This window comes from Phaseolus vulgaris, chromosome 10 (assembly GCF_051622355.1).
Source record: "Phaseolus vulgaris cultivar YP4 chromosome 10, ASM5162235v1, whole genome shotgun sequence".
In the NCBI taxonomy this organism is placed as follows: Eukaryota; Viridiplantae; Streptophyta; class Magnoliopsida; order Fabales; family Fabaceae; genus Phaseolus; species Phaseolus vulgaris.
In genome coordinates, this window is record NC_143507.1 from 45,265,334 (window position 1) to 45,279,185 (window position 13,852).

At 30.4% G+C, this 13,852-nt stretch overlaps 2 protein-coding genes across 3 annotated transcripts; both read right to left on the bottom strand.

Moving 5' to 3' along the window:
• Positions 1–4,101, bottom strand: GOS11 (golgi snare 11). The gene is made up of 5 exons (XM_068622255.2): positions 3,758–4,101; positions 1,654–1,893; positions 894–1,061; positions 583–696; positions 1–291 (listed from the first exon to the last, which is right to left on the bottom strand). Exons 1-5 carry the CDS (start codon positions 3,794–3,796, stop codon positions 178–180), a joined length of 675 nt encoding a protein of 224 aa, XP_068478356.1. The 5' UTR covers positions 3,797–4,101; the 3' UTR covers positions 1–177.
• A 3,796-nt stretch (positions 4,102–7,897) lies between these two features.
• Positions 7,898–12,942, bottom strand: LOC137819430 (aquaporin NIP6-1). Of its 2 annotated transcripts, none has more exons than XM_068623285.2 (6): positions 12,805–12,942; positions 12,297–12,546; positions 11,951–12,175; positions 11,360–11,554; positions 9,293–9,354; positions 7,898–8,366 (listed from the first exon to the last, which is right to left on the bottom strand). In XM_068623285.2, the coding sequence occupies exons 2-6, from the start codon at positions 12,522–12,524 to the stop codon at positions 8,192–8,194; spliced, it is 885 nt and encodes a 294-aa protein (XP_068479386.1). In that variant the 5' UTR covers positions 12,525–12,546; positions 12,805–12,942; the 3' UTR covers positions 7,898–8,191. The 2 variants fall into 2 exon arrangements, with proteins under 2 accessions (XP_068479386.1, XP_068479383.1); XM_068623282.2 differs by having other exon boundaries at positions 7,898–8,371.
• Positions 12,943–13,852: the final 910 nt, after the last annotated feature.

Genomic DNA, 13,852 nt, shown 5'->3' on the forward strand with positions numbered 1-13,852 from the left:
TAGAACACTAGAAAATTTCTGATCTTTACTTTGCAAGGCATTGCTTTTCTGATACATGGAATGAACAATGGAATAAAAAATAGACTATTTCAGCATTGCACGAGGTACTAAGCTCTCAATACACAAAAGAACATACAGGAGTTTACAAAAGTGGAGCATCTAACAGAAGCAACAGCTTCACTTGGATAGCCAGTAGATGAAAATCAGAAATGTGCATACGGCTGCAACAAGGGAAAGTATAATGGTATCCATTGACTTTTTCCTCTTTATTGCTGAAAGTATGTTATTTACCTGAAACATTATTAAAAACTGCTACATCAAACACCAGAACTTCAAACAACATCCATGCAGAGCAGATAAAAATTTTAGAATCAAAAGATGTTTTCAAATTGGTTGTGTCAGTTGGTCAAAACCGGATGCTGGATCTCCAAGTGTCGTACAGATCCGACCGGTACGAAATATGAAAACTTATTCAGTGCCCCTTTTCTTGCACTACTTATTCAATCTCACAAGACATGCATGATATATATGGCAAACGAGAAATGATTTAAACACCAAAGCCCATGATGATGAGAATCATACCGTTGGGAGGCGACTGCTCACGTTGCCAAGCTTCGAATTGATACCGCCAAATGTTGAACGTTGGAAGACAAGTGCTCCTAGTGTTGCTTGTGCTTGTGAAATGACATTGTCCATCTGCACCTCAAAAATAGGTAGAACAATTCAAAATAAGACATAAGTTACAATTTTAGAGAAAAAATCAAAGGCTTCTTGGAAAAGCAGTTATTTGCAGTTGTTGTATTGTATCCCTAGTGCAGGGTTGATCTGGATTGAGAATAAAGAAAACAGCATTTTATATCAGAAAAGCGAAAAAAAGTGTTTGTATCACTAACATGTCCTGTACTTCGGCTGATAGATGCACGCTCTTTTAGGAGTGCATGCTTTTCGGTGTCTACACCTTGTTCCAAGTCTAATCTTGTCCGATCAAATTCTTTAAAATCTTCTAACAGTGAAGCATGTTCTTGCTTAGCTAGAAGACTTGAACGAAGACGATAAAATTCCTGCAGTTCAATTACATCCAGCTTAGTGCAAAATGTTTAAAGGTTTCATTCAAGAATTATGGAAGGCAAAACTTAAGTCAAAGATCTAAGAGCAAATTATGGAAATAATATATAGTGAGACTTTGAAGATTAGTATCAAGTATCACTTAACATAAAATATCAAAGAGGCTGAAAAAGAAATTGGGATACAACACAGGGAGAGGGATCATAGTAAATATTAAAACATGTATATAATTTAATCACAATTCACAATATTACAGTACTATCATCAAGATATAATGCTGATGACAGTTACCAGCAGTTTGTCATATCTTCTGGTACTGAAAGAAGAATTCTTTCTACACAAAAACTTATAAATTAAATTGGGAAAGTTCCTTTAACATTTACTTGCCATTAGGGGAAGTGAAGAAGTTGAACATATTTTGGTTAGAATCCTTAGTTGTCAGAATAAACCATTGGTCTCAGGGTGGCATACATGAAATGTCTGTCACTATTTACATGCAGAAAGCAATTCAAAATGATAAAAGCTCCATAAATGGCACATGCTCAAAGAAAATGATGCAGGATAACTCGAGCTTGGACTGTAGAATACCTGGGTGAGATCTTGAAGAATTTCTTGGTGTCTAGTCAAAGTATGAGAAACCATTTCTGAACCACCAGATGACACCCAAGCTTGCATCTGTGCATTTACTTGTTGGAGTTGTTTTAGTAATCGCTCAATCCAAGACTCTAGATCACTCTCTGAGGCATCAGCTTTTGAGGTAACATTAGCAGAAACCAATTTACGATAAGAATTCATCTGCTCATCCAACTGAGCTTCAAGTTTTCTCGCCTGAAAGAGATTTGGGGGAAAAACTACAAATCATTTTCCTAAGAAAACAAAAAAATTTAAGAACTAGGTAACCACAAAGGAAGACAGAACCAAAAATATCAAATTTCACTTCTTTTTCATTATTACTATCATTACTATGATGATTATGTTAGTATGATTAAGGAAGAGGAACAACTTGTAAACAGATTAAACAACACTTAAACCAGCAAACAAAATAGGTCAACTTAGAATCCACACTTTCATGATGAAGGAATGTCCCGAAAGATTAATATATATATATTTCAAAATATAAAGGAATTGCACGCTTGAAGATGTAAAGGACTTACAACTAAAATTCCACAATATTATGTACAGTTATATCATGTAACACTATTTTTCTCTCTATATATTATATCAACCATCTTATCTCACACTTTCATATCTTTCCATCTCTCTCTTTGTTTGTACAACTACAATTTATCTATTGCATAAGCTTTTTATCAGAACTCCAGCTAATACCCCATACCATGTCTGTATAGATAAAGAACAGGCAAATACTGAGAAGCATATCTAAAAAATATCGATTTTAACCATCGGTACATGAAAACGAAAGGTTGCAATTGTTACAACTTAACTATTTAGCAGAGTTATTAAAATAGAACAATTCACAATTTGAATCATACCATTTGATGTGATTCATCTAGCTACAATTTGTATCTTAAGATGAATTTCAAATTCTATGAATCTTATGATAAATGATTGGATTGATACAATTTCATAGGATGGATATGAATCACACGTTCAACAATTCATTATTCTTTCATTTTGTTACTTATCCTTCTGCAATTCTCATGAAAGAAATTGAAAAGTCATATAATCTTAAAGTGATAAATGAAAAGAATTGAAGAAACATTTCTAAACTTGTCCTATTGAATCATACGGATACAATTCCATAGGATCAATATGAATCACATCGTTCAATGCATGAACTTTAATTGCTGGTTAAGTTTCTTCATTTCCACTCTTCCAATGTAGAGGCTTAACGGACTCATGTTTTGTTTTACAAGGTGTTTTATATAATTTAAAATTATTACATTGAACACTATGAATCATCTATATCATATATTTAAAGTTATTTTTCATGTCTTTACATGTTATGATTTGACACAAATTATGATTTACAATTCAAAAATTAGCTTCACAATTCACGAATTTAATTGAATCACAATAATAGAGTCTGTTTGGTTTGGCATTGGGGTAAGTTATGATAGATTTGATTTTGAAAAAAAACTGAGAGAATTGCATTGAAAATCGTACTACTCATTGGAAACTGCGAAAATTGATTTATAATGGTAAATCAAATTCGACCTTAGTCACTCAAAATCACTTCATATTTTCCAAACATTGTAACAGAACAGCAATATCCCTATACCATCTATGATCACGTTGTTAATCATCACAGAAAAATTGTTATCAGTCACAACAATCCTGATTTGGCACCTTCGAAAGATCATCTAATGGAAACTCACTCTGTGGATGTAGATCAGAATGCAAAAACCTGATCTCCTAAACAAATCAGATGCATTCGTAACCTATCAAATGAACCTAAATCGAGGGACAAACAAAACTCTATAACTCAATCCATCAACACACTGCCGTAAACCTGCAACTCAACAAATCAACCCGTGTTGAAAGCACAGATAGCAAAAGGGTAGAATCCCATCCCATGAATTCCCCATCACCGACAAAATGAAGAAACTCTATAAGGAAAAAAGGGAAATTTAGAGCACTCGAATTACGCATGCCCATATCAATTGCATCATTTTCAAACCTACCCAGATGCATAATCTGGCAAACAAAAGCATAAAAACAGAAAATTTGGAACCTGCTTGCGAAGGGCATCCCAGGAACTCGGAACCTCCATGGATCAGAAACCAAAGTAAGATAAAAAAATCGAAGGTTGTTTTATATTTTGATGGGAAAACAGTGAATGTTGATGATGTTTTGAGGTTGTTTGTCGATGAAGACGGGTCGTCTGCTCCCTTGAACAGACGACTTGCAATTGCTTTCTTCGTTTTCCTTTCTTCTGTTTGATGAATTATTTTTGTTTCCTTTTATGGTGTTTTTCTACCAAAAAGGGCAAAAAAAGAAAACAAAAAATGAGTTTGCTTTGTTTATAATCCAGAATTTTAGATAGATCTCGATCCTTTCCTTCCTTAGATGAGACGTGTGTCCACCAATTCATGCATTATCATATAATAATAATCACATACTAATCAAACTAACTAATTTTCTTTATTTTGCTCAATTTTTAAATTAATGTTACCCTTTTATTCATTGAATAATAAATATATTATAACTTCTAAATACTATTATTGTACTATTTTTATATTATTTTATTACAAAATTATTCATTATTACATATTTATTTTTAAATTCATTGTATCAAGAATTGGATATGTGAAAGCATCATTTTTCTATTCATTTTCCTATCACTAATGACAGTTATCAAATTGTCTTCTTATTAACTATATATAGCACACATACGATACCACATTTGACACGAAAATATCACATTTGACACGAAAATACGTATAATTTTTAAAATATAAAATATAGAGAATACAGTTCTATATATATTGTATAATTATGAATTATATAAATTGACAATAAAGATTTATGTGCACAAGTATGTTTCTGATTTTTTTATAACCATAATAAAAATTCATACAATAAGTTTGAGTATTAGAAAATTAATATATTTTTTAATTAAATTGTATTAAAATAGTGCTAGAATTGTCAAAAAATTCAACAAATATTTTTTGAATTGAATACTTCATGGATATGTGTCCTACGAGTGTCGGTATCCGATACGTATATCCGACACCGACACACCATTTAAGAAAAGTGTCTAAGTTTTATAGCTTATTAATTATTAATGAAGAGTTTATATTTATAATATGTAATAGAAAGAAAGAAAAATTAATAACCTATACAAATTGTATAAATATCTTATAATAGATAACACATTTTTTTTTCATAACCGTATCTTAGCAAATTCTTTCTTACCTTTATAACTTTTTTTTATCGAATTTTCATATTTTAAAAAATATTGAAATTATTTATTCTTAATTTTATAATTCAAAATACAAATTTATATATGAATTCTACAATATATAATACAAAATTTTATGGTAAAACTCAAAATATAATTTATATTTCAAATTGTAAAGCTTGAGATAAATTCAAAAATATAAATATGTTAAATTGTAGAGTTCTAAAATTATTTTTTAAATTTAAAAATATCTTGAATATTTTATAATTTGACATATATTAAAAGATATTTTTAATTTAAATTTGGAAAATATTTTTGAATTTTATAACTCAGAAAGGATAAATTAGACTTTTCACATTATGGAGGTAAAAAAAATACTATATCTTATAAAATGTGTATTATTTTATTTTTTTTAAACTACTTAATCCACACAAAAAGATAAATTAGGTGAAGTCCTTAAATCCTTCAACTTGCATATTGCATCTTCAATTAATATAAGCATGTATTCACGACGTTAGTTTTTTTTAATGTTTTGATAAATTTTTATGCTAAATATAATTTTTTTTCATACCATTTCAATGAGTAATTTAAACGTTATGTTATTTTTCCATATTAATTCATGATGATAGATTCTAAAAATGTGTTAATAATATAATATTATTATGTTTATGGTACTATTTTAAATTATTTATTTTAGTTAGATGGTAGTCAATTTATAATTTTTTTAAAATTTTGTAGGTCAACCTAAAATTTATAATTTACCACGAGTTGAGTTAGATTGAAATATTGAAATTTTTAAGTCAATCCAATTAGCCTCTAGATATACTAATTTTCATCTTTTTATAATGTAATTTAGGGTTGGTTTTGTTTTTGATTGAAACAAAAAAAAAGAAAAAAAGTTTAAAATATAAAAATAGGTAAGAAATAAAATAATTTTTTTAATTGTTTGACAGGATAAAATTAAAAATTAATATAGAAGGTGCTTTTAAATTTTTGTTTTAATAGAAATTAAAAAGAGAGATTATTGAAAAATTTAATAAATAGGAATAGTGATTTCATAAATTGTTTTTTCTCTTCTCTCTTAATAAAAACACACAAAATTAATTATCTTTCATTTTTATCTTCTCCTTCACTAGCAAAACAATACACAATAGTTATATATGAATGGGATATTTTTGGATATCTAATAATATTTTAAATTAAAAAAATATTAATATCTAAAAATAACTTTTATTATTAATAAATAACTTTTAAATTAATATTTAATTAACTACTAAAATTTTAATAATTTTGTAGTTTCTATTTAATGATTTAATGATTTAATAATTTTAATATATAATGTGCAAATGTATAATTTAAAAATACATATTATTTTGAGAAAATTTTCACACGTAATCGTGTATTGAAGAATGTAAACAATTAATATATTTTACTGTAATTGGTTCTGATAATACAAATGGAAAATACACATAAAACTCTGGGAATAAAAATTAATGACAGCAAAATTTTTATCATTAATTTGGTTTGTTATTGTACTCTTAATTATATATTTTGAAAAACTTTTTCATTATTGTTAGAAGAAACGTGGACAAAATGAGTAGTATCTAATTACTTTACAAGTTTTTTTATCAAATTTTAAAATTTAAATAATTGATAGTTAAAATTTATTAATTAATTAAATATTAATTTAAAAAATATATTTTAATAATAGAAACTAATTTCTGCTCATATATACCAATCAACTGTTCTAAAATATAGCATCTTATTGGATGAAAATTGTTTGATAAGTTTGATATTTCGATTTTAGTTTTTAGTTTTGGGAATGAATCGGGTAAGAAGTCTACTATAGATTATTGTACGAGAAAATTGGTATGATATTAATATATGAATTTTGGGTAAAATCTGAAATCATAAGAATTCTATCATTTTCAATAAGGATCTGAACTATGTACTCTGATGCAATTAAATGTTTGGTCTTGAATTTCTGTAAAATCTCATTATGCTTCGTTTCTTTTTTTTTTATTGGTGTTTGGAAACTTTGGAATGTATGCGAATGGTTGTTTGATGTTGTTCCTGCTAGGGAGATGGGACCTAGAGAACTGTTGAAGTCTTCTTCTCCTTCCTTCGGTCGGGCAGGTGGCTGAGTGATGAACTGGGATCCTTCTCTTCCTTCTGCTTATCTTTCGGCACTCGGGACTCGGTCGTCGGGTATACACCGGATGGTGGGGGTACCTGCGAAGGCACTCCGACGCTCAAGTCAGTAAAGCGGGCGGTTAGCTCTCAGGTAGGTGAACAGTAATAATGACATACCTTACTCCTTGGAATGCGTGCTATTTATATTATTATAATGGGCCTACCTTGTTGGGCCCGTTTATCGAGGTGGATACCGCTTAGGGTTGCATTACCTAGTTCTTGATGATGGATTAGCTTTACTGATCTCGGTTTGAGCGTTAATCGTAATAGGGTTCGGCCGTCGGCCAAATAAGTGTGGTCTTCGACCATCTCAGTTAAGTCTCCAAAGGTTTCGGCCACTCGTCAGTCGGCCAAGTATACAAAGGTCTAGGTCTGCCGGTCGTTCGGCCAGATTTCTGAAGATATTGACTTATCAGTCTCTCGGTCAGGCTTGACTGGGAGTCGGGCAGGCAGGTGGGTCCCGGCCTCGCCCAGTACCGGTACAGATGTTTTTTAGGTTTTTAGGTTTTTTAGTTTGGTTAGTGTTTTTGTTTGTTGGTTTTGTGGTTTTTGTTAAATGTTGGTTACTGTATATCTTGTATAAGGTTTAATCCATCCCTGAAGTAGTTCGCATTTATTTATTTGTTATTGGTGATAAAAAAAATAAAAAATATGGATTTTGATATAATATTTATATATTTTTTATTTTATTTTTAATAATATTTATTTTCCATATATAGGACAAATAACATACCTAAAGTTGCATGACAGACGAAAACTTTATAAAAAAAACTGGTGTCATGAGAAAAATAGTGGTGCATTTATTAAAGCAAAACAGCAGCAGCTACAGCAGAATGCATGGTACGTGCATGAACAAACCAACATTGATTTGTTCTGTCCATGGATATTAGTTTTACACAACACATTGATGCATCTGAACATATATAGATCCATGTATCTATCTATTCTATATATATAACCAAACCAGTGCTGAATTCTGCATGCTTTTTCCCTGCAACATTCATAATAATATTGTTCTTCTTCCCAGAAGGTGCATGAAATGAATGAATGGTTCATCACCTTCCGAAGCTTTCAACAATGGGAGGTTTTGTAGCCTCTTCTTGGGGCAACTTGACCATAGTGTAGGCCCCTGCCCCACACAGAGTCCCAAATATGGGAGCAATGAGATAGACCCATATGCCCTTGTAGTTGTTTGCAGCAATGGCAGGACCCAATGTTCTTACAGGGTTCATTGAACTTCCAGTGGCTGGCCTTTAATTAGTCACCATAATTATACATGAATAATATTAATATAATTAACCAATATTATTATTATTATTATTATTATTATTATTATTATATCAACGAATATTTTTCACCTATCACTTCCTCTTTTTCACACTCTCGCACACTATTCCATTCCTTCTTATCTATACTTAAGAACAGATTCTACTTTCATTCAACCTTCTCACAACCCCTACTTCTCAAAAGATTGGACTATATATGCCAAGAATAATTATAACCATCACAACACGTACTAGATACTTGGATATTAAAAAAAATAAAATTAATCATTGTATTAACCAAATTAGATCCTATTTTAGAGACTAAAAAATTATTCATATCTAAAGTAGTTTCTATTATTAATAAAAAATATAAAATTGTTTATAAATTGATATCTAAATTAGCTACCAAGGTTTTAGCTACTAATATTTTAGATTCTAGATTCGTCTCAATTAGTCTCTAATTTAGAATCTAAGATATTAGTAGTTAAAACATTGGTAGTTAATGGTTAGATATCAATTTAAAAACTATTAGTAATAGAAATTATTTTAGATACTAATAATTTTTTTAACCTTTAAAATAATCTCTAATCTAATCCAATAATAACTAATTATTTTAGTTTATAAAGTTAATTGTAATTTGATAATTTTTTCGTAGCTAGTGACTCACGTGCTTCTTACTATGTTTTGTTTAAGAAACCTATCCGACGATGTTGATATGTTGACAATTCTGTATCAGATTACAATTCAAAAAAAGTATTCTTTTTATCAAAATGTACATCCCATTTGAAAAGAAAAAATAATTATAAACTCATATCTTTTACTTAAAGTTCTCAAAATAAGATTTTAGTAATTGTTAATAGGGTTTTAGTGGTAGTAGTGTATTTGAATAACAAGTTGGGACATATACCCGGCTATAAGTATGTTGAGCATAACTGTGGCTCCCACTGCTATTCCTGCAAGCTCTCCCACCTGCACCATAATATTAACACATCATAATATATATCACTTCTATTTTTTTTATCACTAAAAAATTAATAAATTAAAAAACATTTCAGAATTATCTCAACCTTATACATATATCAGTAGATATATAACTACTGATATATATATATATATATGCTTTATACATATATCAGATATATAGCTACTGATATATGTATACTGTATTTGCTTCAACTAATCATGCATATATTTTTTTATTGGTGTAACTAGCAAGATTCTAAAACCCTAATGTTGTTAAACATGGTATATCTCACTACAAAAAATGTAAGTATTGATGTTTTGACATGTAGTGGTAGAAAATGAACAAAAGCTGCTAATATATTTATTTTCCATTAATAATATCTCATGTTTTGTTACTATATATGGTACTCATTGCATTTTATGGAATTTGGTTTAAGTGGAACCAAGAAAATGGAATTTACCTATAAAAAAACCTCCTTGGAGTTTGTCTCTATTTCTTTTTACAGCATTGAAACAACGTTTGGCTCAACCATTGAAGTGGAAACTTAGCTATTTGTTGTAAATATGTGTATTGTGGGCAAGAATATGAAAATTAACACATTTGACTTCAAATATTAAGGGTTTTACATATCAATGAATAATTTTTTTTTATTTAATTTGTTTTTAGTCACTATTAATAAAAGGATTAATTTATTTGTTAATTTCAGAACCAGTCCTTTCAATTATATATATATATATATATATATATATATATATATATGTGTGTGTGTGTGTGATTACAAAGCTTATAATTAACTTGTTTAAGTCTTTTAGCGCCTAAAAAATCCTTTATTGGTATTCTAAAAAAATAGTATTTATTGGGTAATGATGTTTCAAATCAGCAAAAAAATAATAAATCACATATTAGATCTCCATGTGATTACATTTTCTTATAGAATATAAATCTTTCAAATGATCTTTAAACATCAACAAAAAGTCATTAGTTTTTTTATCATCATTAAAATAGTCCACTAAAAATAATTTTTTAATTGTGCTAATATACTACAAGAAAACGTCATTACTAGAAAATCAAAAGGAAAACAATTTTAAAGACTAAAAATAATTAATTATTATATTAACTAAAATATATATTATTTTAAAAATTGAAAAGTTATTAATTTTTATTATTAATAAATAATTTTTAAATTGATATATAGTTAGGTATCGATGTTTTAACTGCCAAATATTTAGATTATAAATTTAATAAAACTTTGATAGCTAATTATATACATTTTCTAAAACTATTTATCAATAATAAAAATTAATTTAGAAATCAATAATTTTGTTTTTACTTATAGCATAGTCGTAGAAACATGAAGCTGCAAAAATCATACATATATACACAAATTCATTCGAGATAATTTAATTTAACAAACAGTTATCCGACCAATTAATCCAGCAGCATGCAATACACAAAATAAGTTTTGAATAATCTTTAAAAAAAATTATTTATACCACCAAATTAAGAGGCCAAGTTACTGCGAAAGAAAAAGGTCATGCGATATATGCATGCAATATTCTGACAAAAATATTTGTTCTCAGTGTTCAATTTTACACAGTAAATTTTCTTTGCAAGAAAGAGACAAAGAAAAGAGGACAAAAAAGTGTAGTAAAGTGAGTGATACCTTAGTCTATAAAAGAAACTCTTCTCTTGACAATATCGAGATGTTCAGTTTTGTTTTGTTTTATATGGTACATGCACGATGAGCTTCATGGATCTAGCTAGGGGGAGACAACGTGAAAATGTTTTCATAATATACCATGTTCTGTGTCCCTTTTAAGATTGAAAACATGCCCTAACAATTACTAAATAATATAGAAACAGACAAAAACCTTTTATGGAGTTTATCTCTTCCATTTGACGTAATTAATGAAGGTTTGTCGATCTCAAAACATCGTTTTCATATACTTGTTGAGCTGATTCGGTTTAGTTACTTATCAGACTAAGTGGTTAATAGAATAAGATACTCACAGCTCTTGTGTCGGTGGCAACTGCAGTGACCACGAACATGAGAATAAAGCTGACAATGAACTCTGTGGCGAAAGCTTGCCCATATCCCACAGAAGGGACCGTCACTCCACCGCTCATGAAGGGATTAAAAACCGCCTTCACAGCAAATGCAGCACTCACTGATGCCAAAATTTGTGTACCAATATACACCGGCACCTGCAAAAATCAAGATCAGAGCAAGAAAAAGAACAAACATACAAAACTTAGTTGCAGTTTCTTGATGTTTTTAATGAACAATAGAGTTCTGTTTGCAGTATTCTGATACTAGGGCAGCACCAAATACCAAGAATGTATACTGAGTTTCTCCTTTTTTTTGACTGGTTTCTAGAACTCTTGTTATGTATGTAATTAATTTAAGGTTACTATAAAGAATGGTGATTAGAACTCTTGATATGTAGTTGATGTCTTTGTGAAAAGATACTGTTTGAACTCTTTTGATTTATATGAGAGTTGGACCACTTACTAAGTTTACCAATTTGATTTAATTGTTTGTTGCTGATAAGAAAAGTGTTGGAACAAATAAAGGGAGATTAAGGGTTAATTTTTAGTTACATTCTTCCAGGGAAAGTGCTTTAATGCAGCGAAGGAAATGGTGACAGCGGGGTTGAGATGAGCCCCAGAGATGTGACCAGTGGAGAAAATGATGATCATGACAGCGAGTCCATTTGCTGCAGCACATCCAACTAGAGTCTCTGACCCATGAGTCTTTTGGTTCACAATAGCAGTGCCTATAGCAGCAAACATCAGAATGAACGTGCCTATAAACTCAGCTCCAACCTGGTTTCATTTGGAATCAACCCAACAACACGAATCAACATACAAGGAAAAAGGGTCCTCATTATCAGAAAAAAGAACTCAGCTTAGTGCAATTTTGATGTTGTTGTTACTATATATGTACCTTTTTTGCTAGAGGGATGGGAGGGGCTGGTAAAGAGCAAGAGGCTCTAGGCATGGCTCCATCTTCCAAGGTCCATTCTTCAACACTGAAGCATTTGCAGCTTCTGAGGAAGGATGATTTCCTAACAATATTTGGTTTCTCAAACCTAAGGCCACCAAACAGAGGGAGCCCTGGAGTCCCTGGTGTTGCAGGTGTTGAAGGTGCTGAAGGGACTTCCTCGCTATCCATTTCCTCTCTCTATGTAAAGTAGCTGAAACAAAGTGCAGTGTAGATTAATTTTTAACTCATTTCTAAACACAAAATTAAGAACAAAGTGAACATCCAGCCAAATAAGTAGGATAAAACTAACACTCAAAACCAACCTTAAATCATATACATGCAAACCACATAATAAAAACACCAGTGAAAAATAAGAAAAAGAGGCTAATACTTGTAGAGTAGATAGATAAGACAAGAAAAAAAGAAAGAAGAATATGGTTAGAAAATGGGGGGAGGGAGAGAAAGATACCCTCGAGAGTTGTGTTAGTTTTGTCTTTAGATTGAGGTGTGAGGCTGCAAAGAAAGAGTGTGAGAGACGTATTATATAGGAGGAGTGTAGTTGACCAGAGAATCGAAATGGAAAGAAAGGGAAAAGACAGGAGTGGTTGAAACTGTGGCAGGTACAGAGGAAAATGCCAGGTAAGTGTTGGTTATGGAGGTGGATGGTAGGATCAGTGCAGGGCACCTTCTGTATGGGATTTAGGAGAGAGCCCTAAACGTCAGACATCAATCAATATGTACCACTGAATGTGCATTAGCTATTTCTCTATTTTCTATTCCATTGCCATTTCTTCTTGGCCATTCCTTTTCACTGCACCTTCCTGCACTGCCACAGATGCACTTGTCTCACCAATCATCAGAAATCAAATTCAAACCCTCAGCAATGTTTCTTGTCTGTACCATAACACCACCTTTAACACATGTGATTGGAGGTACTGTTGTTGTGGAGCATCCAATAGCTAGGTAAAAAGAAAACACACTTTTGCCCTTGTGTTCATGAGTAAATCTTGTGAAAGGTTTTGATTCATGGCAAAATAGCAAACAAAAATTTGAAGTCACTGAAGTTATATATATGTATATATATATTTTCCAAATTTAACCTATGTCTCTTAAAAGGGTTATTCCCTTACATTAAAAGACCTATATCAGAAGACATTGATGACAGAAAGAAGCAGTTGAGAAAAGCAGCAGAAAGAAAATGGATGATGAAAATGCCCTTGCTACTTGTTTTTGGAGATGATGACAAACTCAAAATTTTGCATTATGCTTATTGTGCTGTTACTGTAGAAGAGTCAATCAATCTAGAAATGATAGATTCTTAATGTTTGAATAGTATTTGTTAAGTAAACATCAAATCATACTTACCCTTGTGGAAAAGGAACAGTGGAATGCTTCTTTCTTTCTACACATGATTAACTTTCTTATATTAAATATAGACATATATTACTTAATCAAAGTTACATGTTTTTTTTATAAAACTTTTATGACATCTTAGCACATTTCAACTAACACCATCA